The sequence below is a fragment of the Garra rufa genome, chromosome 25, assembly GCF_049309525.1.
Source record: "Garra rufa chromosome 25, GarRuf1.0, whole genome shotgun sequence".
In the NCBI taxonomy this organism is placed as follows: Eukaryota; Metazoa; Chordata; class Actinopteri; order Cypriniformes; family Cyprinidae; genus Garra; species Garra rufa.
The window spans coordinates 1,739,659-1,765,491 of NC_133385.1; the positions used below are offsets into that span (position 1 = coordinate 1,739,659).

General features: G+C 38.9%; 1 protein-coding gene across 1 annotated transcript in view; it reads right to left on the reverse strand.

Moving 5' to 3' along the window:
- Nucleotides 1-1,868: 1,868 nt before the first annotated feature.
- The window catches only part of LOC141301886 (PDZ domain-containing RING finger protein 4), an 83,496-nt gene continuing 59,531 nt past the window's right edge, over nt 1,869-25,833 (reverse strand). Inside the window, exons 4-9 of the mRNA XM_073832082.1 lie at nt 25,477-25,575; nt 12,994-13,056; nt 12,419-12,520; nt 9,620-9,748; nt 7,622-8,430; nt 1,869-2,707 (exon numbers count right to left, since the gene is read on the reverse strand). Coding sequence (XP_073688183.1) covers nt 2,290-2,707; nt 7,622-8,430; nt 9,620-9,748; nt 12,419-12,520; nt 12,994-13,056; nt 25,477-25,575 — 1,620 coding nt within the window. The 3' untranslated portion in view covers nt 1,869-2,289. The remainder of the gene's footprint in view (nt 2,708-7,621; nt 8,431-9,619; nt 9,749-12,418; nt 12,521-12,993; nt 13,057-25,476; nt 25,576-25,833) is intronic.

Sequence of the window (25,833 nt, forward strand, 5' to 3'; positions counted from 1 at the left end):
TCTGTACTTTGATGAATGCACAAATACACATTGAGTTGCTGGTTGAATCTGGTTTTGTCAGCGTGTCTGAGGTAGAGTTAGTCCTGGCCCGGTTGTCTTCAACAAACAATAGAAGCCTTACAACGTCTGAAAATAGACTCTGCAGTGTTGATTAAAGGCAGGAGATTGCACAATAATTCACATTTTGCTGCAATGTAAACATTATCTGAAATGTAATTCAGATCCTGTGAGGAATGACAAATAAATACAACAAAAATCAATTGATATGCTGTTCCACACCTGACTATATTTTGTTCTGCAGAAGAAAGTCAATGTTAATGTGAACTGGGGCTGTTATGCTCCAACATGACCATAAAACTAGTCCATAGGAAACATCAGGGAAATATGAGATGGGAGGAAAATTATATTTCCAATTGCATTCTCTTGCAGAACTTTTGTGTTCCCACAGAAACATTGGGCGAGCAATTGAGGAAAACTTTTGCATGCAAACAAGTAAAACAAAGAAATTTGGAAAAATGTACTTGGATTAAATAAAAACATTGGGACAAAAGCAAAAAAAGTTATAAAATGTAATAAACTTTACACTTTTTAAATTTTTAATTCATACTTTGATCTTTTAAATTACTGTTTTGCCTTCACTCAAGAAAATTTCTTATTTTGCTTTTCACATTTTTTTACCCATATTTTGAATTTGCTCGTTTAATCACTAAAGTTTTAATGTATAAATTAAAAATTTGGGGAATAAATTATTATGAAATTAACAAATTAATTAAAAACAGTTTCTTGGGTGAAGGTAAAACTTTAATTAATGAATGTACATTTTGGGGAAAAAAACTTTGTGTTAAAGTATGAATTCAAAATTTTAAAAACGTAAAGAAAAAAGTAAACTTTAGCGATTAATCAAGTGAATGCACAGTGTAAAATGAAAATTGTGAAAAATATCTTCTTCGGAAAAAGTAAAATAGTAAAAGAGAGAATGCCAAATAAAAATTAAAAATAAAAAAAATGGGAATTTTGAAAAGGTAAGCAAAAAGTAATACTTTAGTGATTAAACAAGCAAAAGCAAAGTATAGAATAAAATTTTGAAAAAAAAATTGGGCAAAAGTAAAACATTAGCAAACATAAAGCAAAAATGCAAAATTTTGGAAAAAATAAACTAAAAAATAAAAAATAAAGGTTTTGTGATTAAATGAACTAATTCAAAATTTTTGTGTAAAAGTAAAATTTAGAGTCATTTTCTTAAGTGAAGGCAAAACTAATTAAAAAGAGTGAGCAAAGTATGAATTCAAAGATCTAAATCTAAAAAAAGTATTAAAAATAAATTCTTTTTTTCAGTAAACAAATGGTAAATGCAAAGTTCAAATTTGAAAAAATCTTAAGGTGAAAGAAAAAATGTGAAACATTATCTTTAAACTACAAAAAAAATTGATTAAATGAGTGAATGCAGTGCATAGATTCTTAAATTATTTAACTTAGTGACTGAAATTTAATTTTTTTCAGTGAGCAAACAGTGAATGTAAAGTTCAAATTCAAAATTTTGAAAAAAAAAAAAAATTATTGGTAAATGAAAAAAGGTGAAAACAAAACTAGTGATTAAATGAGTGATTCAAAATTCGGGGAAAAATAATTATTTGGAAGAACTAAAAATTTGAAATTTTTTCTTGAGCGAAAGCTAAATTTAGTAATTAAAAGAGAGAGAATGCAAAGTACATTTTTAAATTAACAAATCTTGCCAAAAGCATAATTCAGAAAAAAATTGTGTTAGTGATTAAATTCAAAATTTTGGGGAAAAAAAGACATTCTTGTTCAAAAGTGAAACAAGTGATTAAATGAGTGAACACAAAGTCTAAATTAAAACTTTTAAAGAAAAACAAATTTAATTCTAAATTTTGAAAAATGTTGCATGTAAAGCAAAACAAATGAATGCAAAGTTCAGATTAACAATTTGAGAAGTTAAAGGGGAATGCCAAACTATTGCTAACATACTAAAAAACACTGAAATAATTATTCCTCCCATGTCATATTTTTCTAACACTGTGTCCTCTCAGAGACTTTGTGAATTATGAGACAACGGTAACGTTTGAGTGAATAATTCCTTTAGGTGCCTTAGTCAAAATATTCCGGTAACAAAAAAGCATTAAAAAAAATGCAGTGAAACTTGTTGAATTGCTTAGAAAACATTAACAAAGTGAAAAATATTCTCGTCTTTTCTCATAAAAATCGCCGCATTGAACGAGGCAAAAGTAGATCGTACCGCATGGGGTAAAGTTTGAGGAGTCGCGTGTGAATCTATACAGTAGTAACCGACAGGAAGGCGTTGTGAACTTTGGATCCTTCAGGTGCTTTCTCCCCGTGCGTCATCAGCTCCTGAATGGTCATCCAGTTGTCCAGAATCTTCTTGTTCCGCTTCTTCATCATCTTGCGGTGGCTGAGTTCGATGATGCTCGCTTCCTTGCGTCCCTCTCCGCTGCTGAGCGGATTTTCCCGCAGACTCTCCAGGCGGCTCCGCTGCATGAACTCCCGCCGCCGCCGCTGCTCCTTGGCCCGCAGGAGGTGCTGCTTGCGCTCTTCCTTGCTCCAGTAGCGTCCCATCTTCATCTCACTCATGGTGTCGTCGTCGGTCGTCATGCCGCCGCTGCGCTCCTCCTTGATCTTGAGTGCTCTCTCCCGGAGGAGTCGGTCTCGGACGGGCCTTTTGGTGATGTACCTGGACAGAGAACACAAATCAACAACTTCAGTAAATGTGTGAACAAAATACTGCTCCAGTAAAAATATTAAGCAATCCTTTTCAGTTTTACTTGAGTACAAATGTACTGATAAATGTTTTAGCAATTTTAACCTGTGTGTACTTTTATATTTAGTAATGTTATATATTATATACTGTACAATCCTACTGCTCAAAATACCTCAGAGAGAGGGGCTTGTCATACATTAAAATATCAGTTTAGGTAACTGATATTTCTTGAGTGCAAACAAGTGAAAAAAAATCAGGCAAAATGTATATAATTTTAAGAAGAATGCTGGAGACTCGCTAGCGAGTTGTTGACTCAAGAACACAGAGTTGTTGACCGGAGAACAGCCAGTTGTTGACTCGAGAACAGCCAGTTGTTGACTCGAGAACAGCCAGTTGTTGACTCGAGAACAGCCAGTTGTTGACCAGAGAACAGCCAGTTGTTGACCGGAGAACAGCCAGTTGTTGACTCGAGAACAGCCAGTTGTTGACTCGAGAACAGCCAGTTGTTGACTCGAGAACAGCCAGTTGTTGACTCGAGAACAGCCAGTTGTTGACTCGAGAACAGAGTTGTTGACCTGAGAACAGCCAGTTGTTGACCTGAGAACAGCCAGTTGTTGACTCGAGAACAGCCAGTTGTTGACTCGAGAACAGCCAGTTGTTGACCTGAGAACAGCCAGTTGTTGACCTGAGAACAGCCAGTTGTTGACTCGAGAATAGCCAGTTGTTGACCGGAGAACAGCCAGTTGTTGACTCGAGAATAGCCAGTTGTTGACCGGAGAACAGCCAGTTGTTGACTCGAGAACACAGAGTTGTTGACTGGAGAACAGCCAGTTGTTGACTCGAGAACACAGAGTTGTTGACCGGAGAACAGCCAGTTGTTGACCGGAGAACAGCCAGTTGTTGACCGGAGAACAGCCAGTTGTTGACTCGAGAATAGCCAGTTGTTGACCGGAGAACAGCCAGTTGTTGACTCGAGAACACAGAGTTGTTGACTGGAGAACAGCCAGTTGTTGACTCGAGAATAGCCAGTTGTTGACCGGAGAACAGCCAGTTGTTGACTCGAGAACACAGAGTTGTTGACTGGAGAACAGCCAGTTGTTGACTCGAGAACACAGAGTTGTTGACCGGAGAACAGCCAGTTGTTGACCGGAGAACAGCCAGTTGTTGACCGGAGAACAGCCAGTTGTTGACTCGAGAATAGCCAGTTGTTGACCGGAGAACAGCCAGTTGTTGACTCGAGAACACAGAGTTGTTGACCGGAAAACAGCCAGTTGTTGACTCGAGAACACAGAGTTGTTGACTGGAGAACAGCCAGTTGTTGACTCGAGAACACAGAGTTGTTGACCGGAGAACAGCCAGTTGTTGACTCGAGAACACAGAGTTGTTGACCGGAAAACAGCCAGTTGTTGACTCGAGAACACAGAGTTGTTGACCGGAGAACGGCCAGTTGTTGACTCGAGAACAGCCAGTTGTTGACTCGAGAACACAGAGTTGTTGACCGGAGAACAGCCAGTTGTTGACCGGAGAACAGCCAGTTGTTGACTCGAGAACACAGAGTTGTTGACCGGAGAACAGCCAGTTGTTGACCGGAGAACAGCCAGTTGTTGACTCGAGAACACAGAGTTGTTGACCGGAGAACAGCCAGTTGTTGACCGGAGAACAGCCAGTTGTTGACTCGAGAACACAGAGTTGTTGACCGGAGAACAGCCAGTTGTTGACTCGAGAATAGCCAGTTGTTGACTCGAGAACAGCCAGTTGTTGACTCGAGAACAGCCAGTTGTTGACTCGAGAACAGCCAGTTGTTGACTCGAGAATAGCCAGTTGTTGACTCGAGAACAGCCAGTTGTTGACTCGAGAACAGCCAGTTGTTGACTCGAGAACAGCCAGTTGTTGACTCGAGAACAGCCAGTTGTTGACCTGAGAACAGCCAGTTGTTGACCTGAGAACAGCCAGTTGTTGACTCGAGAATAGCCAGTTGTTGACCGGAGAACAGCCAGTTGTTGACTCGAGAACAGCCAGTTGTTGACCGGAGAACAGCCAGTTGTTGACTCGAGAACAGCCAGTTGTTGACCGGAAAACAGCCAGTTGTTGACTCGAGAATAGCCAGTTGTTGACCGGAGAACAGCCAGTTGTTGACTCGAGAACAGCCAGTTGTTGACCGGAGAACAGCCAGTTGTTGACTCGAGAACAGCCAGTTGTTGACCGGAGAACAGCCAGTTGTTGACCGGAAAACAGCCAGTTGTTGACTCGAGAACAGCCAGTTGTTGACTCGAGAACAGCCAGTTGTTGACCGGAAAACAGCCAGTTGTTGACTCGAGAACACAGTTGTTGACCGGAGAACGGCCAGTTGTTGACTCGAGAACAGCCAGTTGTTGACTCGAGAACAGCCAGTTGTTGACTCGAGAACAGCCAGTTGTTGACCGGAAAACAGCCAGTTGTTGACCGGAGAACAGCCAGTTGTTGACTCGAGAATAGCCAGTTGTTGACCGGAGAACAGCCAGTTGTTGACTCGAGAACAGCCAGTTGTTGACCGGAGAACAGCCAGTTGTTGACCGGAGAACAGCCAGTTGTTGACTCGAGAACAGCCAGTTGTTGACTCGAGAACAGCCAGTTGTTGACCGGAAAACAGCCAGTTGTTGACTCGAGAATAGCCAGTTGTTGACCGGAGAACAGCCAGTTGTTGACCGGAGAACAGCCAGTTGTTGACCGGAGAACAGCCAGTTGTTGACTCGAGAACAGCCAGTTGTTGACTCGAGAACAGCCAGTTGTTGACCGGAGAACGGCCAGTTGTTGACTCGAGAACAGCCAGTTGTTGACTCGAGAACAGCCAGTTGTTGACTCGAGAATAGCCAGTTGTTGACCGGAAAACAGCCAGTTGTTGACTCGAGAACACAGAGTTGTTGACCGGAGAACGGCCAGTTGTTGACTCGAGAATAGCCAGTTGTTGACCGGAGAACAGCCAGTTGTTGACCGGAGAACAGCCAGTTGTTGACCGGAGAACAGCCAGTTGTTGACCGGAAAACAGCCAGTTGTTGACTCGAGAACAGCCAGTTGTTGACCGGAAAACAGCCAGTTGTTGACTCGAGAACACAGAGTTGTTGACCGGAGAACGGCCAGTTGTTGACTCGAGAACACAGAGTTGTTGACCGGAGAACGGCCAGTTGTTGACTCGAGAACAGCCAGTTGTTGACTCGAGAACACAGAGTTGTTGACCGGAGAACAGCCAGTTGTTGACCGGAGAACAGCCAGTTGTTGACTCGAGAACACAGAGTTGTTGACCGGAGAACAGCCAGTTGTTGACTCGAGAACACAGAGTTGTTGACCGGAGAACGGCCAGTTGTTGACCGGAGAACAGCCAGTTGTTGACTCGAGAACAGCCAGTTGTTGACCGGAAAACAGCCAGTTGTTGACCGGAGAACAGCCAGTTGTTGACCGGAGAACAGCCAGTTGTTGACTCGAGAATAGCCAATTGTTGACTCGAGAACAGCCAGTTGTTGACCGGAAAACGGCCAGTTGTTGACCGGAGAACAGCCAGTTGTTGACTCGAGAACAGCCAGTTGTTGACCGGAAAACAGCCAGTTGTTGACTCGAGAATAGCCAATTGTTGACCGGAAAACAGCCAGTTGTTGACTCGAGAACACAGAGTTGTTGACCGGAGAACAGCCAGTTGTTGACTCGAGAACAGCCAGTTGTTGACCGGAGAACAGCCAGTTGTTGACTCGAGAATAGCCAATTGTTGACCGGAAAACAGCCAGTTGTTGACTCGAGAACACAGAGTTGTTGACCGGAGAACAGCCAGTTGCTGACTCGAGAACAGCCAATTGTTGACCGGAAAACAGCCAGTTGTTGACTCGAGAACACAGAGTTGTTGACCGGAGAACAGCCAGTTGTTGACTCGAGAACAGCCAGTTGTTGACTCGAGAACAGAGTTGTTGACTCGAGAACAGCCAGTTGTTGACTCGAGAACAGCCAATTGTTGACCGGAAAACAGCCAGTTGTTGACTCGAGAACACAGAGTTGTTGACCGGAGAACAGCCAGTTGTTGACTCGAGAACACAGAGTTGTTGACCGGAGAACGGCCAGTTGTTGACCGGAGAACAGCCAGTTGTTGACTCGAGAACAGCCAGTTGTTGACCGGAAAACAGCCAGTTGTTGACCGGAGAACAGCCAGTTGTTGACCGGAGAACAGCCAGTTGTTGACTCGAGAATAGCCAATTGTTGACTCGAGAACAGCCAGTTGTTGACCGGAAAACGGCCAGTTGTTGACCGGAGAACAGCCAGTTGTTGACTCGAGAACAGCCAGTTGTTGACCGGAAAACAGCCAGTTGTTGACTCGAGAATAGCCAATTGTTGACCGGAAAACAGCCAGTTGTTGACTCGAGAACACAGAGTTGTTGACCGGAGAACAGCCAGTTGTTGACTCGAGAACAGCCAGTTGTTGACCGGAGAACAGCCAGTTGTTGACTCGAGAATAGCCAATTGTTGACCGGAAAACAGCCAGTTGTTGACTCGAGAACACAGAGTTGTTGACCGGAGAACAGCCAGTTGCTGACTCGAGAACAGCCAATTGTTGACCGGAAAACAGCCAGTTGTTGACTCGAGAACACAGAGTTGTTGACCGGAGAACAGCCAGTTGTTGACTCGAGAACAGCCAGTTGTTGACTCGAGAACAGAGTTGTTGACTCGAGAACAGCCAGTTGTTGACTCGAGAACATGACCTGTTCTCTTGATCATGAATCGGACACTGCTATCGCATCTCAGAGTGGTTGACAATTTCTCCAGTTCAAAATAAGAAGGAACAACATGGAGTAAGAAGTACAAAAGTAAAAGTTTCTCAAAATAAAAATACTTCACTAAATAAAAGATATTTAAGTGCACCACTGGTACCTGGTTCCGTCACTCCGGACCTTCACCTTCCACTCCATCTTGGGTTCAGAAGGGTGGGCAACCTGCGGACCACCCAGAGCGAACTCTACCGCCGACTGCTGCTGGATCAGCTGCATGTAGCTTTGGTACTGTCGTGCATGCACAGGCATGTCAACCGCCCGCTGGCACCATGCGGGAATCCGTGAGTGTGAGCCTTCGGGAGGCGTCTGCTCAGACTCAGACGGGTTGCTGTGGTCAGGACTGCCGCTCGGTGCCCGTCGGAGCGCCAGCAGGTTCTTCTGGTTGGTCAGGCTGACCCTGCGGCGCTCCGGAGAGCGGTCCATGGCTAGCGGTGTGCTGCGCGAGCTCTCAGCCGTGTTATACGCGCTCGAACTGTCCTTGTCCGACTTCTCGGGATGCTCGCTGATGTCCGCCAGCTTGCGGGATCCCAGTTGATGCGCCTTCATGATGTTCTGGCACTCCAGCTCAATGCTGCGCAGCTCCTCGTTGAGCATGCGCAGCTCACGCTCCACGCCGCCGCTCGGCTCCTTCAGGCTGCATTCGATGGTGCTGCTTCGTGCGTAGAACAGGTCGTACTCGCCGCTGTTGCGGATCTGACACTTCAGCTCCAGGAGCTGCCGATAGCGCTCGTCCTTCTCCGCTCCGTCCGCCGAGCTCCGTCCCGACGGCGAGCCCTGCCGCAGACACCGCGATAGCTTCTTCTGGATCTGCGCGAGGACATTCTTCTCTGAGCCGGCCGTCGTATCGATGATCTTCTCGTGATTGTAGGAGCAGGACGCCATGATGGTCTCATCTTGAGTTATTCTAGCCTGCAGGAAGATTCTGAGTGAGAATCATTCAAGCGAAACCAGCATCTACTGAGACTTTATTAGCAAGTTTTCATGTTCATTTAGGAGATTCTAGGAATGCATGATTATCTGCTTTTGTTTGAAAGTTCAGATGAAAAATAAAATGATTCAGAATGTTTGTCATCTATCGTTCTTTAATTTCTAAAACAAGCAATGCACTGCATAAAATGATTTTCTAAATATTTTTTACTTGTTTTTTTAGTACAAATATATAAACTTTCTTGCTTGAGAGCAAGTATAGAGTAATGTTTTCTGAAAAAATCAAAATATTGTGAGTTTATACTTCAAACTAGAACAAATATCTGCCAGTGGGATCTAAAAAATCTTCTATCAAAACGAAAATCCAATGGAAGATATTTGTTTCTTTTTTTAAATAAGCTATAAACTATATAATTTTATATTTTTTGTCAGAAAAACAGTCAAATTTTTAAATATTATTTTTCTAGTGGGTGCAGGACACTACAGTTCATTTATGTAAGTGAGGATGGTAAAATAAAGTAAACTTTGACATTATTCAATTAATAATTATTTGGGACCAAAAATTATTCAGACACTTTAGCCTGACCATGTTTTGCTTAAGTGCGTTTTTTAATTGCTGGAAAACAAGACAAAATACTACAAAACTAGAAAATTAAAAGCCATAAAAATGTATATATAATAATGAAATAAAATAATTATTATCTGAAATAAAACTAAATAAAATATTTTAAAAATTTATGAATTTTATTTCAGATACTGAAATAAAAATGAATAAAAGTTATGAAGACATTAAGAAAACTACTGCAAATGAGAAAAATAAAAATGACAACTTTAAGTACAATTATCAAGAAAGTAGAAAACAATCTAATTCAAAATAAAATTATAATTTTTGTTAATATTTTGAATGAGATTTTATTTATGTATTTTCTGTGCTCATTGTAATTTTAAATAAGTAATTTTAAGTTTAAGTAATTTGTTTTATGTTTTTTGTCATTTTTGTTTTTATATAAATTTGGGACTATTTATAAATTTTTATTTTATCAGTTTTAGTTCTTTAAATTAAACTAAATTAAAATGAATAATGTTGCCTTTGCAAAACATTTGAAAAGAAACCAAAGTTTACAGCTTAAGTATGTGATTATTGTTTTAGATAGATGTTGGTTTCTCTCACCTTCTCCTCTTCCTCTTGAGCCGCTCTCTTCATCTCCTCCTCCTCCTCTTCTCTCCTCTGCTCCTCCAGCATTTCCATCTTCAGCTCCTCTAAGAATTCGCTGTGTTCGTCGTCCAGCCACGGCTCCTCCTGAAACAACACAAAGCGGCTCAGTCACGGTACATTCTGCATATAGAAGATAAAGCTCTTTTGGCCGTTATATGATGATGTTTGTTTCTGTTGAAGCTTGAAGTCAGAGTTCAACTTCAATGTCAGATTCCTGGTGAAGAACTGCACGACTTGTTATCCTGAAGCCCATGAAAATGAAAAATGGGAAAAATTTCATTTATTTTATTTTTTTTCCCATTTCATTTATTTTCAAACTCCAAAAATGTTAAAATGGCCAGTTTTCTTGTCATAATTAGAATGTTATTTGAAGATTAATTATTTTTAAAAACATATTTTAGTAGTTTTAAATGTTTTTGTTTTGTTTTAGGTGTAGTTATTTTTGTACATCAAACTAAATAAAAAAGAGTAATGTTGACTTGCCCAACTTTAATTAAGTTTAAGACTTTTTATATATGTTTTATTTCAGTTAGATAAGATGACGTTTTAGTGCCAAATTGAAAAAAAAAATCAAGTCGAAATACTACGACAATAAAGTCAAAATACTACGAGAGTGAAGTCGAAATACGAGAATAAAGTTGAAATACTACGAGAGTGAAGTCGAAATACTTCGAGAATAAAGTCGAAATACTTCGAGAATAGTCAAAATACTTCGAGAATAAAGTCAGAATACTTTGAGAATAAAGTCGAAATACTTCGAGAAAAGTCAAAATACTACGAGAGTGAAGTCGAAATACTACGAGAATAAAGTCGAAATACTACGAGAATAAAGTCGAAATACTTTGAGAAAAGTCAAAATACTACGAGAATAAAGTCATAATACTTCGAGAAAAGTCAAAATACTACGAGAATAAAGTCGAAATACTACGAGAATAAAGTCAAAATACTTCGAGAAAAGTCAAAATACTACGAGAGTGAAGTCGAAATACTACGAGAATAAAGTCGAAATACTACGAGAATAAAGTCGAAATACTTCGAGAAAAGTCAAAATACTACGAGAATAAAGTCGAAATACTACGAGAATAAAGTCAAAATACTTCGAGAAAAGTCAAAATACTACGAGAATAAAGTCAAAATACTACGAGAGTGAAGTCGAAATACTACGAGAATAAAGTCGAAATACTACGAGAATAAAGTCGAAATACTTCGAGAAAAGTCAAAATACTACGAGAGTGAAGTCGAAATACTTTGAGAATAAAGTCAGAATACTTCGAGAATAAAGTCAGAATACTTCGAGAATAAAGTCAGAATACTACGAGAATAAAGTCAAAATACTTCGAGAATAAAGTCAGAATACTACGAGAGTGAAGTCGAAATACTACGAGAATAAAGTCGAAATACTACGAGAATAAAGTCGAAATACTACGAGAATAAAGTCGAAATACTTTGAGAAAAGTCAAAATACTACGAGTGTGAAGTCGAAATACTACGAGAGTGAAGTCGAAATACTTCGAGAATAAAGTCAGAATACTTCGAGAATAAAGTCAAAATACTTCGAGAATAAAGTCAAAATACTTCGAGAATAAAGTCAGAATACTTCGAGAATAAAGTCAGAATACTTCGAGAATAAAGTCAGAATACTACGAGAGTGAAGTCGAAATACTTCGAGAATAAAGTCAGAATACTACGAGAGTGAAGTCGAAATACTTCGAGAATAAAGTCGAAATACTACGAGAATAAAGTCAAAATACTTCGAGAATAAAGTCAGAATACTTCGAGAATAAAGTCAGAATACTACGAGAGTGAAGTCGAAATACTTCGAGAATAAAGTCGAAATACTACGAGAATAAAGTCAAAATACTTCGAGAATAAAGTCAGAATACTTCGAGAATAAAGTCAGAATACTTCGAGAATAAAGTCAAAATACTACGAGAATAAAGTTGAAAAATTTCGAGAATAAAGTCAAAATACTTCGAGAATAAAGTTGAAAATTTTCGAGAATAAAGTCAAAATACTACGAGAATAAAGTTGAAAAATTTCGAGAATAAAGTCAAAATACTACGAGAATAAAGTTGAAAATTTTCGAGAATAAAGTCAAAATACTACGAGAATAAAGTCGAAATACTTTGAGAATAAAGTTGAAAATTTTCGAGAGTAAAGTCGAAATACTACGCGAATAAAGTCAAAATACTACAAGAATAAAGTATTTTGACTTTATTCCCAAAATATAACGATTTTAATCTCATAATCGTAGAATTTGTTTTATTTTTTTAACATGGCACTTAAAACGCCATCTTAGTGAGATACTATAATAACCCTGATAAAAAAAAATTCTTAGCACCATTTTCTTTGTTTTCAGCTGAAAACATTTCTTCATTAAACTCCCTCGTGCTAAACTTAAGTTGATTGTGTTTTTATGGCTCCGATGTGAGAAACACATTAACGTTAGTGTCTCCGTCACACACACATTACTGGAGCTCATGTTCTCTGGTGATGAACTAGAGCAGCAGCGGTCAGCGATCTCACACATCATCTACTCGTCTGCATGGACGCGTTTAATTAAGAGTTAATGTTCACACAAAATGCTGTGGAGTGAAACGCCAGTTTCTCAGGTTGAACCTCCTAATATATTCCCATGCTGTTCATTTATATACCCAATCACACCAGGATTATTATACTTTGATATTAGTAAGATGGACTGCATTATAAATATCATGAATATTAATTAATTAAGCCATGCAGATGTGTTTGTACCTGCATTTCCGGCCTTGCGACCAGCAGCACGATATTCCTGCATTCTTCATTCGAGAGAACAGCCACCGCTTCCTGTCTGTCCTGAACGTCCTGCCCATTTATCTGTCAATCATAGACATCAGCCAATGAGATGCAGTGTTACGTTACTACATGGTGAAAAGTACAAATATGTAACCATTCCTAAATCAATATAATTTTACTGGAGATGCAAAATCGTGTTTAGAAAAAGATGTTTCTTTGTTTGTACTGGAAAACACAGTGTGTGGAAGCATGTGAGATTGTGGATGCTTTTATCAGGAAGCACAGAATCCATGGAGAGCTCCTCAGAAACACCTCAGGATGTTTTCCTGAGCGTCAGACTGCAGCTAAAAATACGCCGGCGTGAATCGACATCAGAGTAACGACTCTGCCAGGACCCCTGCTCTCCTGCAGGTCCTGTAGCTGACAGTCTCTTTTTTTCTCTGCTGACTCAAGCGCTCTCGTCCTCTGAGGTGTTAAACTTAATGAGCCGCTCGGCGCACATGATAGCAGATGTACAGCAACACAGACGCTTAATGAGTTAAAGGTGAAGTTACCTGTAAAATACGGTCGCCTTCTCGGATTCGGCCGTCTCGTGCGGCGATGCTGTTCGGCTCGATCTGAGAATGAAAGCAGATTTCAGATTTAAACAGTTGACGTTTGAAATTGATGTCATTTAGAATTATAGACTCTAGATCTGATTGGCCGAGGCTTTAATATTCCAGCCAATCCAGTGCTCCTCTGTGATCAGAACGCATTAGTGCACGCCCACTTTTGCCTACTAATTTAAGATTTTCAAGTGTCTTTGTTTAAGAGGTACAAGTCATTAACCAAAGCAATCAGCCACAAGGAGAATCTCAACATAACAAACTTTCTTTTGAAGCAAAAAACTATTTGAAAATTGGACAAAAAGTCAAAGACACAAGACTGTGAACTTAAAGATTCTTATGAAGAAAATAAATGGGATTTTTACTCCCAGAACCGACTGCTGGACTTTGTAGCAGGGTTCATACAGAGACTGTAAAATGAAATGCCATGACTTTCAAGGAGCTTATTAAGCAGTTTTTTTTATTTTCACAGACTTCAATCAGAGATCTCACTTATCGAACAATGTATTCCATTTCAAATAATAAAACAAGAAAAATAGATAAATAAAAACATACTAACAAAAAATGGCAGAAATAAAGTATAGCACATTCAATGTATTACTACTAAAGTATACTAAACCTATACTATAGTAAAACCCCTGTTATTTTTCTTAAGGGATTTTTTATGTGTATACTTTCTTTCCTTTTTTTTATAACTCTACTGCATTCATGGTTTGATGTTTTCTACAGTTGTAAAATTTTTTTTGAAAAAATAATTCGCGAAATCGCTCAGAAATCCTGATCTGAAACTAATGATTTGCAAACCCACACTAAAGTCCCGATCTGAATCAAATAATTCACAATCCGTGCTCCAAAGTTTCCATCTGAATCAAATGATTTGTGAACCCGCTCCAAAGTTTCGATCTAAAGCAAAACGTTCACAAACTCCCACTAATGTTTCAATCTAAAGCACAAGATTTGCAAACCTGCACTAAAGTTTAGGTCTTAAGCAAAAGGTTCATGAATTCACTTTGTAGTCCTGAACTAAATCAAATGATTTGCGATCCACGCTTCAAGGTTTCAATCAAAACCAAAAGATTTGCGAACCCACCCCAAAGTTTTGACATAAACCAAAAGATTCATGAATCCGCTTCGAAGTCCCAAACTGAATCAAATGATTCACAAACCTGCTCCGAAAGTTCGTTCTAAAGCAAAAGATTTCCAACCTGGCACTTAAGTTTTGATCTAAAGCAAAAGATGAATGAATCCACTCCAAAGTCCCGATCTGAATCAAATGATTTACAACCGCACTCCAAAGTTTCAATTGAATCAAATGAACTGCATTCTGCACTCCCAAGTTTTAATCTGAAGCAAAAGATTCATGAACCCACTCAGAAGTTCCGATCTAAATCAAGTGACTTGCAATCTATGCTCAAAGGTTTCGATCTAAAGCTAAGGATTTGCGAACCTGCACTAAAATTTCGATCTAAAAAAAGATTTGCGAATCTGCACTAAAGTTTAGATTTTAAGTAAAAGATTCATGAATCCGCTTTGAAGTCCCGATCTGAATCAAATGATTTGCGATCTGCGCTACAAAGTTTCAAACTAAAGCAAAAGATTCATAAACTCGCTCCGAAGTCCTGATCTGAATTAAATAATTCACAATTCGTGAAATCTAAAATTTTGATCTAAATGAAATTATTTGTGAACCCGCTCCAAAATTTTGATCTAAAACAGGATTTGCGAACCCACACTGAAGTTGCAATGTAAAACTAAAAATTCACAAACCTGCTCCAAAGTTTGGATCTAAAGCAAAAGATTTGCGAACCCACTCAGAAGTCCTGATCTGAATTAAATGATTTACAATTTACACTCCAAAGTATCGATCCGAATCAAATGATTTGCAAACCCGCTCCACAGTTCCGATCTGAATCAAAAGATTCGCAACCTGCTCCGAAGTTTCGATCTAAAGCAAAAGATGAATGAATCCACTCCAAAGTCCCGATCTGAATCAAATGATTCACAATCCGCACTCCAAAGTTTCAATTGAATCAAATGAACTGCATTCTGCACTCCCAAGTTTTAATCTAAAGCAAAAGATTCATGAACCCGCTCAGAAGTTCCGATCTAAATCAAGTGACTTGCAATCCATGCTCAAAGGTTTCGATCTAAAGCTAAAGACTTGCGAACCTGCACTAAAATTTCGATCTAAAAAAAGATTTGCGAATCTGCACTAAAGTTTAGATTTTAAGCAAAAGATTCATAAACTCGCTCCGAAGTCCTGATCTGAATCAAATGATTCACAATCCGCACTCCAAAGTTTCAATTGAATCAAATGATCTGCTTTCTGCACTCACAAGTTTTAATCTAAAGCAAAAGATTCATAAACCCGCTCCGAAGTCCTGATCTGAATTAAATAATTCACAATTCGTGAAATCTAAAATTTTGATCTAAATGAAATTATTTGTGAACCCGCTCCAAAATTTTGATCTAAAACAGGATTTGCGAACCCACACTGAAGTTGCAATGTAAAACTAAAAATTCACAAACCTGCTCCAAAGTTTGGATCTAAAGCAAAAGATTTGCGAACCCACTCAGAAGTCCTGATCTGAATTAAATGATTTACAATTTACACTCCAAAGTATCGATCCGAATCAAATGATTTGCAAACCCGCTCCACAGTTCCGATCTGAATCAAAAGATTCACAAACCTGCTCCGAAGTTTTGATCTAAAGCAAAAGATGAATGAATCCACTCCAAAGTCCCGATCTGAATCAAATGATTCACAATCCGCACTCCAAAGTTTCAATTGAATCAAATGAACTGCATTCTGCACTCCCAAGTTTTAATCTGAAGCAAAAGATTCATGAACCCGCTCAGAAGTTCCGATCTAAATCAAGTGACTTGCAATCTATGCTCAAAGGTTTCGATCTAAAGCTAAGGATTTGCGAACCTGCACTAAAATTTCGATCTAAAAAAAGATTTGCGAATCTGCACTAAAGTTTAGATTTTAAGCAAAAGATTCATGAATCCGCTTTGAAGTCCCGATCTGAATCAAATGATTTGCGATCTGCGCTCAAAAGTTTCGATCTAAAGCAAAAGATTCATAAACTCGCTCCGAAGTCCTGATCTGAATTAAATAATTCACAATTCGTGAAATCTAAAATTTTGATCTAAATTAAATTATTTGCGAACCCGCTCCAAAATTTTGATCCAAAACAAGATTTGCGAACCCACACTGAAGTTGCAATCTAAAACTAAAAATTCACAAACCTGCTCCAAAGTTTCGATCTAATGCAAAAGATTCATGAATCCACTTCAAAGTCCTGAACTAAATCAAATGATTTGCGATCCACGCTTCAAGGTTTCAATCAAAACCAAAAGATTTGCGAACCCACCCCAAAGTTTTGACATAAACCAAAAGATTCATGAATCCGCTTTGAAGTCCCAAACTGAATCAAATGATTCACAATCCGCACTCCTAAGTTCTGATCTAAATCAAATGATTCACAAACCTGCTCCGAAGTTTTGATCTAAAGCAAAAGATGAATGAATCCACTCCAAAGTCCCAATCTGAATCAAATGATTCACAATCCGCACTCCAAAGTTTCAATTGAATCAAATGAACTGCATTCAGTCCCTCCAGAAAAACGCGGCGTTTTTTTGTGATTGTTGCGGGCAAAAATCCTTGATTATGCGGCACGTTTTCTTAAAAAATGCGATTGAATATGCGGGATATTTATGCAATTTTATGCGATGAAATTGCGGGAACTTGCAAAAACTGCGGGAACTTGCAAAAACTGCGGTTTGGTGAAAAAGAGAGAAAAAAGTGATTCCCCCAACACCCTTATTGCCAGATGTAGCACCGTAAGGGGTGAATTTCGTTATTCTGGACTCAATTATAATTATAACATCGACTACTCCACCCTGGGAATCTCTCCCAGGGAAATAATGGTCAAAGACACCCAGGTCTGTTCCCACAAGAATAGAGCAGAGACGTGAATATAGAAAAAAAGATACAATATTTTATTATTACTGGGATAAAAGCTAAACACACAGACACAATTTAGGACACAAGGGGTTAATATGGCTTCCAAATCAAAACAAAAAAATAAACAAATTAGACAAATCAAAAGTAACACATCAGATGGCAAAGAGAAATAACCAACCTACCCCAATTCCACTTCACTTTGCACTTCAAACGTACACTAATGTACTCATTTCACCACAAACACACGTGTATTCAGATGACACGTGTAAAAATCAGAAGAACAAAATCACTCAGTGAACAAGGGTACCCATTAACATGGACCTAGAGTGGTCAGCACTCCTTAGCCCGTCCAACAAAATTAACAAAATCAACATCAAATTGACACAAATCAATAAACACACACACACACACACATACAAAAAAAGAATACAATCAAATAGTCATAAGTCAAAATCAACTAAACACGAAAAAAAAAAAAAAAAAAAAAATCAAATGACCATAAATCAAATCAAATCAATAAACACACACACAAATAAAATTGATCAACAAAAATAGAAAAGCAACAAAATAACAGATGCAATCACGTTACACCTGGTCCATCAACAATATACACACAACAAAATTTACTCCATAAGATCACGCAAACTCACAACCCTGTACCGATTTCTCACGCTCACACACTCGTACATATACACACTCGCACACGCTTCCAACAATAAACAAACAGACCACACTCAAACCACTCACATCAATTTATAATTTCAACCACACAACAATCTAATGGTACCATACGAACCCCACAAACACAGTCCTCCAGTTGAAACAGTGCGGGGATGGCCAAACGGCCACACGGATTAATATTCGGGTCTCACAATCTCTCGATGTCCAATACACTAGATGTGGACTGGTCAGGCTGGCGAAAATGAAGTGAGGCAAGACAGAACGTCGCGGCAAGGCACGACCACAATAGTACTCGAAAGAACGAAGACAAAGACCCAAACGGAAATGGGATTATGAAATCATGCAAGCCCGCATATTTTGCGCGCGGAAATCTGCAATTTATGCGGCGAAAGTGCGGCGTATTTGAAAAAATGCGTCCCCCGCATAAATATGCGGACTTTGGCTGATTATGCATGGAATCATGCGATCGCATAATCGCGTTTTTCTGGAGGGACTGTGCATTCTGCACTCCCAAGTTTTAATCTGAAGCAAAAGATTCATGAACCCGCTCAGAAGTTCCGATCTAAATCAAGTGACTTGCAATCTATGCTCAAAGGTTTCGATCTAAAGCTAAGGATTTGCGAACCTGCACTAAAATTTCGATCTAAAAAAAGATTTGCGAATCTGCACTAAAGTTTAGATTTTAAGCAAAAGATTCATGAATCCGCTTTGAAGTCCCGATCTGAATCAAATGATTTGCGATCTGCGCTACAAAGTTTCAAACTAAAGCAAAAGATTCATAAACTCGCTCCGAAGTCCTGATCTGAATTAAATAATTCACAATTCGTGAAATCTAAAATTTTGATCTAAATTAAATTATTTGTGAACCCGCTCCACAGTTCCGATCTGAATCAAAAGATTCGCAACCTGCTCCGAAGTTTCGATCTAAAGCAAAAGATGAATGAATCCACTCCAAAGTCCCGATCTGAATCAAATGATTCACAATCCGCACTCCAAAGTTTCAATTGAATCAAATGAACTGCATTCTGCACTCCCAAGTTTTAATCTGAAGCAAAAGATTCATGAACCCGCTCAGAAGTTCCGATCTATATCAAGTGACTTGCAATCTATGCTCAAAGGTTTCGATCTAAAGCTAAAGACTTGCGAACCTGCACTAAAATTTCGATCTAAAAAAAGATTTGCGAATCTGCACTAAAGTTTAGATTTTAAGCAAAAGATTCATAAACTCGCTCCGAAGTCCTGATCTGAATCAAATGATTCACAATCCGCACTCCAAAGTTTCAATTGAATCAAATGATCTGCTTTCTGCACTCACAAGTTTTAATCTAAAGCAAAAGATTCATAAACCCGCTCCGAAGTCCTGATCTGAATTAAATAATTCACAATTCGTGAAATCTAAAATTTTAATCTAAATGAAATTATTTGCGAACCCGCTCCAAAATTTTGATCCAAAACAAGATTTGCGAACCCACACTGAAGTTGCAATGTAAAACTAAAAATTCACAAACCTGCTCCAAAGTTTCGATCTAAAGCAAAAGATTCATGAATCCACTTCAAAGTCCCAAACTGAATCAAATGATTCACAATACACACTCAAAAGTTTAAAATGAATCAAATGAATTGCATTCTGCACTCCCATGTTCCGATCTAAATCAAATGATTTGCAAACCTGCTCCGAAGTTTGGATCTAAAGCAAAAGATTTGCGAACCCACTCAGAAGTCCTGATCTGAATTAAATGATTCATAATTTACACTCCAAAGTTCCGACCTGAATCAAAAGATTCACAATTCGCAAAATCAAAAATTTTGATCTAAATGAAACGATTTGCGAACTCACTCAGAACTTTCGATCTAAAGCAAAAGATTTGCAAACCTGCTCTGAAGTCGCGATCTGAATCAAATGATTTGTGATGCGCGATCCGATTGAAGCGCTACGAAACAGTGAATCGTTTTGCGATGCAGTGGTTTAATGATTCAGAGTTTCGAAAAGCTTCACTACGCACTTTTTAAAATCTTTGCAAGCGATGTTGATATAATTTGATCAGCTTTTCGCTAGTGAATCGCTTGAAATGAATGATCAAAGTCACGATTTTGAATCAAAGCGGTTTCAGCGTAAATGACTCGGTTGATTTGGTTGATCTTTTCACATCTTTAACCATGTTTACATGACTCTGTCAGTACTGCTATTTACTTTGATCGATTGTTCTCTGACATTAACTGAAATAAGCAAAAAAAGTATGTTTTTTGATTAGCATGAAAAGATATGTGCTTACAGACAGAATTAAACACTTATTTCATTGATATGTTGTCTTTCAACAATTCAAACACTTTTAAAGTACCTCTTCAGGAATACTGCTATTTTTAAGGGCCTTTCCAGATCTTACATTTCAAAAAGGTCAGATTCAATAGAGACACATTCTATAACAGCCAGTCAATGACCGTCTGATCTGTTGAGTAGATCTGTCTTCATTAGATCACAATAACACGACATGATGACATCTACTAATGAACTCAAGCACATAAATGAATAGTTCTTCCTGTCTAACAGAGGTTCATCACGGCAGCGCTGTAGTATCACTGATATCACGGCTCTCTGCTCTTCAATTTTATGGAGTGTAGATTTTAATAAGCCTGTAAGCGCTGACGGATCTGTATTCACACGCCGCAGAGAGACTATGAATCTGAGTCGACTTCTAATGAAGCCCAGAACTCCACACACAAACACTCACTAAATGAACATCCAAGCTGAAAACTCAGCTTTACATCACCGGAATAAATTACACTTTACTACATATTCACATTGAAAACAGCTATTTTAAATTAGAATAATATTTCAGTATTTTTACTGTGTTTTTGATCCAATAAATGTGGTAAGCCGTAGAGATTTTATTATAAATATACACTAGTGCTGAAAAGTCTAGGATCAGCAAGATTTTTAATGTTTTTTTTCCTTATGATCAAGGGTGCATTCATTTGATTAACTGTAATGTTGTGAAATATTATTTCAATGTAAAATAAATGTTTTGTGTGTTTTCAAATGTATTTTATTCCTGTGATCTAACCAATCCTAGCAACTAGAATCATGTTAACATGCTAATGATGCTAAAACATGCTAGTAACTTGCTTACCATGCTAACAACAGGTTAGCAATGCTAACATCATGCTAGCGACAGTCTAATCATGCTATCAACGTAATGTTAGTAACATGCTAATCAGGTTATAAACATGCTAATGAAAAGCTGACCATGCTAACAACAGGCTAGTAAGTCTGTGGAGATTCATTCATCCAGGTAGAAGTTCCTTCTAAATAGAGTTTAATTTACAAAAACACTGGACTTACAAACATACTTAAAAACACAAGACGTTTCAGTGTTCATCCAAACACCTTCATCAGTTGTTTGGTGCACAGGAAGTAACTCTGGCAATTGTAGACAAAAGGGTCACATGATCTAAATCACATGACAGGTGTTAGTCCAATTGTGTGCCAGAGAAGATGGTGCTCCAGCAAGGAGGACAGCCTAAAGGTGCTACGGGAGTATGAGAAAATGGCAAGGAAAGTGGCGGACTACAGGAACCATGTGCGCTTTCACCTAAGATGTCGGCTTCATGGAATTACACCTAAAAGTTTGCGTCTCAGATCATCTCTTAAAGGTCACAAAGCAACAGATATTTTACAAAGAGCTCAAAAACAGCTGTTAAATGAAATGATACGACAGGTGCATTTTACTTTGGATGTCTTGAAGCAAGAAAACAAACGGCTATATCAGAAGTTGGCTACCAAATTACCAGAAGATATTTTATACAAAGTGACTGATTTTGTACAGCATGCACAGTTGGCTCAACACACCAAGAGCAAGGAAAGACAAATTAAGAAGTTTGACTTGTTATGTTCACATACTCAAGGCATTCAACAGAATGCTCTACCGGAGGAAGATGTGAGAGTAAGTTCCGAAAAATGGGTGAAGAACCTGTCTGATAGAGAACTCACAGGGCCGGAGATGGAGGTTTTGGCCAAAGGTCTTAACTTTGCAGTAACACCTGATCACATCCCGGTGGTAGATATGATCACTGCAACTGAGTCAGCTATCAGGAACAATAATATCTCTGAGGAGGAGGCTGAACAGCTCCGTTCTCAGGTGTCCATGTCTCTTCTAAAAGCCAAACCCCCACCACCCAATCTCAGTAAACAGGAAAAAAGGGCCCTGACATCTCTAAGCAAGGATATTAATATCACTATCTTGCCAGCGGACAAGGGGAGATGTACAGTGGTGCTAAATGCAGACGACTATCACTCCAGGGTAACCACCCTGTTGAGCGATCACAACACATATGAAACTCTTAAGAGAGACCCCACCAGCAAATACAAGAAACAAGTGATTAATTGTCTACAGTCATTAGAAAAACAAGGAGTGATAGACCGCAAGTTATACTATCACTTGTATCCAGGAGACACCACACCTTGTTTGTATGGTTTACCAAAGATACATAAGGACAATTATCCCCTCAGACCAATTGTCAGTAGTATAAATTCAGTTACATATAACATTGCAAAATACCTGGCCACTGTACTAGCCCCACTGGTTGGTAACACTCCATACCATGTAAATAATTCTATGGATTTTGTGGAAAAAATCAGGGGATTGTCATTGCAGGGTGATGAAACCATGGTGTCATACGATGTGACATCCCTGTTCACATGCGTGCCAACAGTATTGGCGATTGAGACAGTCAGGAGTCGTTTGAGTCATGACCCCACGTTAAGGGACAGAACACAGCTCAACCCAGACCAGGTGAGTACTTTGTTGGAGCTATGTTTGAATACCACCTACTTTAAATATAAAGATGTCTTTTATAGACAGAAACATGGTTGTGCTATGGGCTCCCCCGTGTCTCCCATTGTGGCCAACCTCTATATGGAGGAAGTAGAGAGGAAGGCATTGGAGGCATATAGTGGAACCCTTCCAACTCACTGGTTTAGGTATGTGGATGACACATGGGTGAAGATCAAGATCAATGAAGTTGGCCCCTTCACTGACCACATCAATTCTGTGGATGATTACATTAAGTTCACTAAAGAGGAGATGAGGAAAAATCAACTCCCATTCCTAGACTGTGGCATATACCTAGGGAATGAAGGAGACCTGCAAGTGGAGGTTTATCGAAAGCCCACCCACACCGATCAGTACCTGATGTTTGACTCTCACCATCCTCTGGAGCACAAACTGGGAGTAATCCGCACTTTACAACATAGAGCAGGGACCATACCCACCAACCAGGGGGCAAGGAATAAAGAACAGAGACATATAGAAAAAGCATTGAAACAATGTCACTACCCTAATTGGGCCTTCACCAAAGCACAAAAGAACAAACAAAACGACCCAAAACCAGGAAACACCAAGATTAAAAGACCTAGAAGAAGTCACGTCGTTGTTCCATATGTGGCTGGGTTGTCAGAGAAGTTCCGGAGGGTTTTTTCTAAGCACAACATCCCGGTGTATTTTAAACCTAAAACTACTTTGAGACAGATGTTGGTCCACCCAAAGGACCAGGTTCCCAAACATCAGAAGTGTAACTTGGTATATGCAGTAAAATGCACAGAGGAGTGCAAAGATCTCTATATTGGGGAGACAAAACAGATGCTTAGTAAACGTATGTCTCAACATAGGAGGGGGAATTCTTCAGGACAAGAATCAGCTGTCTTCACCCATCTACAAAAAGAGCAACACAGTTTTAAGGATCAAGATGTTCACATTTTGGACAGAGAGGATGGATGGTTTGAGAGAGGCGTCAAGGAGGCCATCTATGTGAAAGTAGAGCGACCTTCTTTAAACAGAGGTGGGGGACTGAGACATCATTTGTCCTCATCATACAATGCTGTTTTGAGAACATTGCCCCGGCGCTTTGCAGACAAGCCAACTGACTCCCCCTCACAGGCAGGGGAGGGGAGACCTGTTTAAACTGCTGGAGCACCATCTTCTCTGGCACACAATTGGACTAACACCTGTCATGTGATTTAGATCATGTGACCCTTTTGTCTACAATTGCCAGAGTTACTTCCTGTGCACCAAACAACTGATGAAGGTGTTTGGATGAACACTGAAACGTCTTGTGTTTTTAAGTATGTTTGTAAGTCCAGTGTTTTTGTAAATTAAACTCTATTTAGAAACAGGCTAGTAATGCTAATACCATGTTAGCGACATTCTAATAATGATAACAACGTAAAGTTAGTAACATGCTAATCATGTTATAAACATGTTAGAAACATGTTAATCATGCTAATAGCTTGTCAATCATGCTAGAAACGTTAATAACTTGCTGATCATGTTAAAAAACAAGCTATCAAAATGCTAATAGTGTTGATCATGCGAACAACACGCTAGTAACATGCCAATCATGTTAAAAACATGTCGACAACATGCTAATCATGCTAGAAATAGGCTAACAACATGCTAATTATGCTAGAAACATACTAGAGACTTGTTAATCATACTGGTAATGCGGACATCATGCTAACAACATTCTAATAATGCTATCTACACGTTAGTAACATCCTAATCATGCTAGAAACATGTTAGCAGCATGTAAATAATGCTAACATGGTGATAACATGGTTATCATGCTAGAAACTTGCTAACAAATTCTAATCATACTTACAACACGTTAAAAACATGTTAATCATGCTAGAAACAAGCTAACAACATGCTAATCATGCTAGTAACATGTTAATGATGCTAAAAACATATTAACAATATGTTAATAATGTTAACATGGTAGCAACTTGCTAGTATAATGCTTATGCTAGAAACATGCTAACAACATGCTAATCATGCTAGAAACATGTTAGTAATATGCTAGTAACTTGCTAAACATAGTAATGCCAACATAATGCTAGCAAAATTCTCATCATGCTAGCTACACGCTAGTAACATGCTAATCATGCCAGAAACATGTTAGCAATATGTTTATGATGCTAACAACATGGTAGCAACACGCTAGCAGCATGCTAATCATGTTAAAAACACGCTAACAACATGATAATCATGCTAGTAAGCATGTTAATAACATGCTAATCATGATATTAATGCTACTGTCATGCTAGCAACATTCTTATCATGCTAGCTAGATGCTAGTAACATGCTAAATATCTTAGACACATGTTAACAACGTTAATGATGCTAACATGTTAATCATGCTAGAAAAATGTTAGCAAAAAGGTTAATCATGCTAGCTACATGCTAATCAAGTTAAAAACATGCTATTTTAAATTTTTTACTTTTTAAACTTTCTGATCAGGTTTTCTCAAGCCAACGTAAAGTTTGTCTTGACAAACCTTTTTATCTAGTTTTAAACTATAAAACTTTTTCACAATATCACAATTTTCTCAGTATTTTGATCCAATAAATGCAGCTTTGATGAGCATAATTCTTTAAAACATGTTAAAATCTTACTGATCCCAAACTTTAGAGCGGGGCTAGTTGTCACACAGTCCATATCCCAACAACTATCAGATTTAGTTCATTTAGACTGGACTTCATGTACTTTATTAAATGAACGAGAGCAGGATTAACGCATTGTGACAACTTACCCCATGCACTGTGACAACATGCCCCGCTATAGCGCTCAAAGTGTTTAAAATAGTTTGAATGATTTCAAAATCAATGTAAATGTTCCAAAGCTTCAATTTTTAAGAGAGAAGACTTCAAAGTTTGTGTCAGTCAACAGAATGGTCTTCAGCGTTGGCTGGAGTGAAGTGTGTGTCTGTTTTAATGTGTGTTGTTCACCTCGCTGACGTAGATGGCGATGTCCTCCTCATCATCCGTCCTGTAGCACAGCGTGAGGCCCAGCTTCTCCTGACTGCTCATGCGATGCAGTTCAACCTCCTGCAGACAGAAGAGATGCACATGACCCTCATCCATCTCTAGGAGCGCACAAACACACTCAGCACTGGCTTTTATCGATTAAAGGCTGTCATTAGAGCTTGCAAGCCTCTTCTGAGGAAATCAGTCCATTTACTATGCGCAAAACTCATGTTTATTTTGTAAATAAGTTTGTAATTATGTTAATGAGCATTCATTTATCCAGTCGTTCAGGCGGTTGCTGTGAATCCCGCACGGATACAGATGAAAAATTCATGCTGC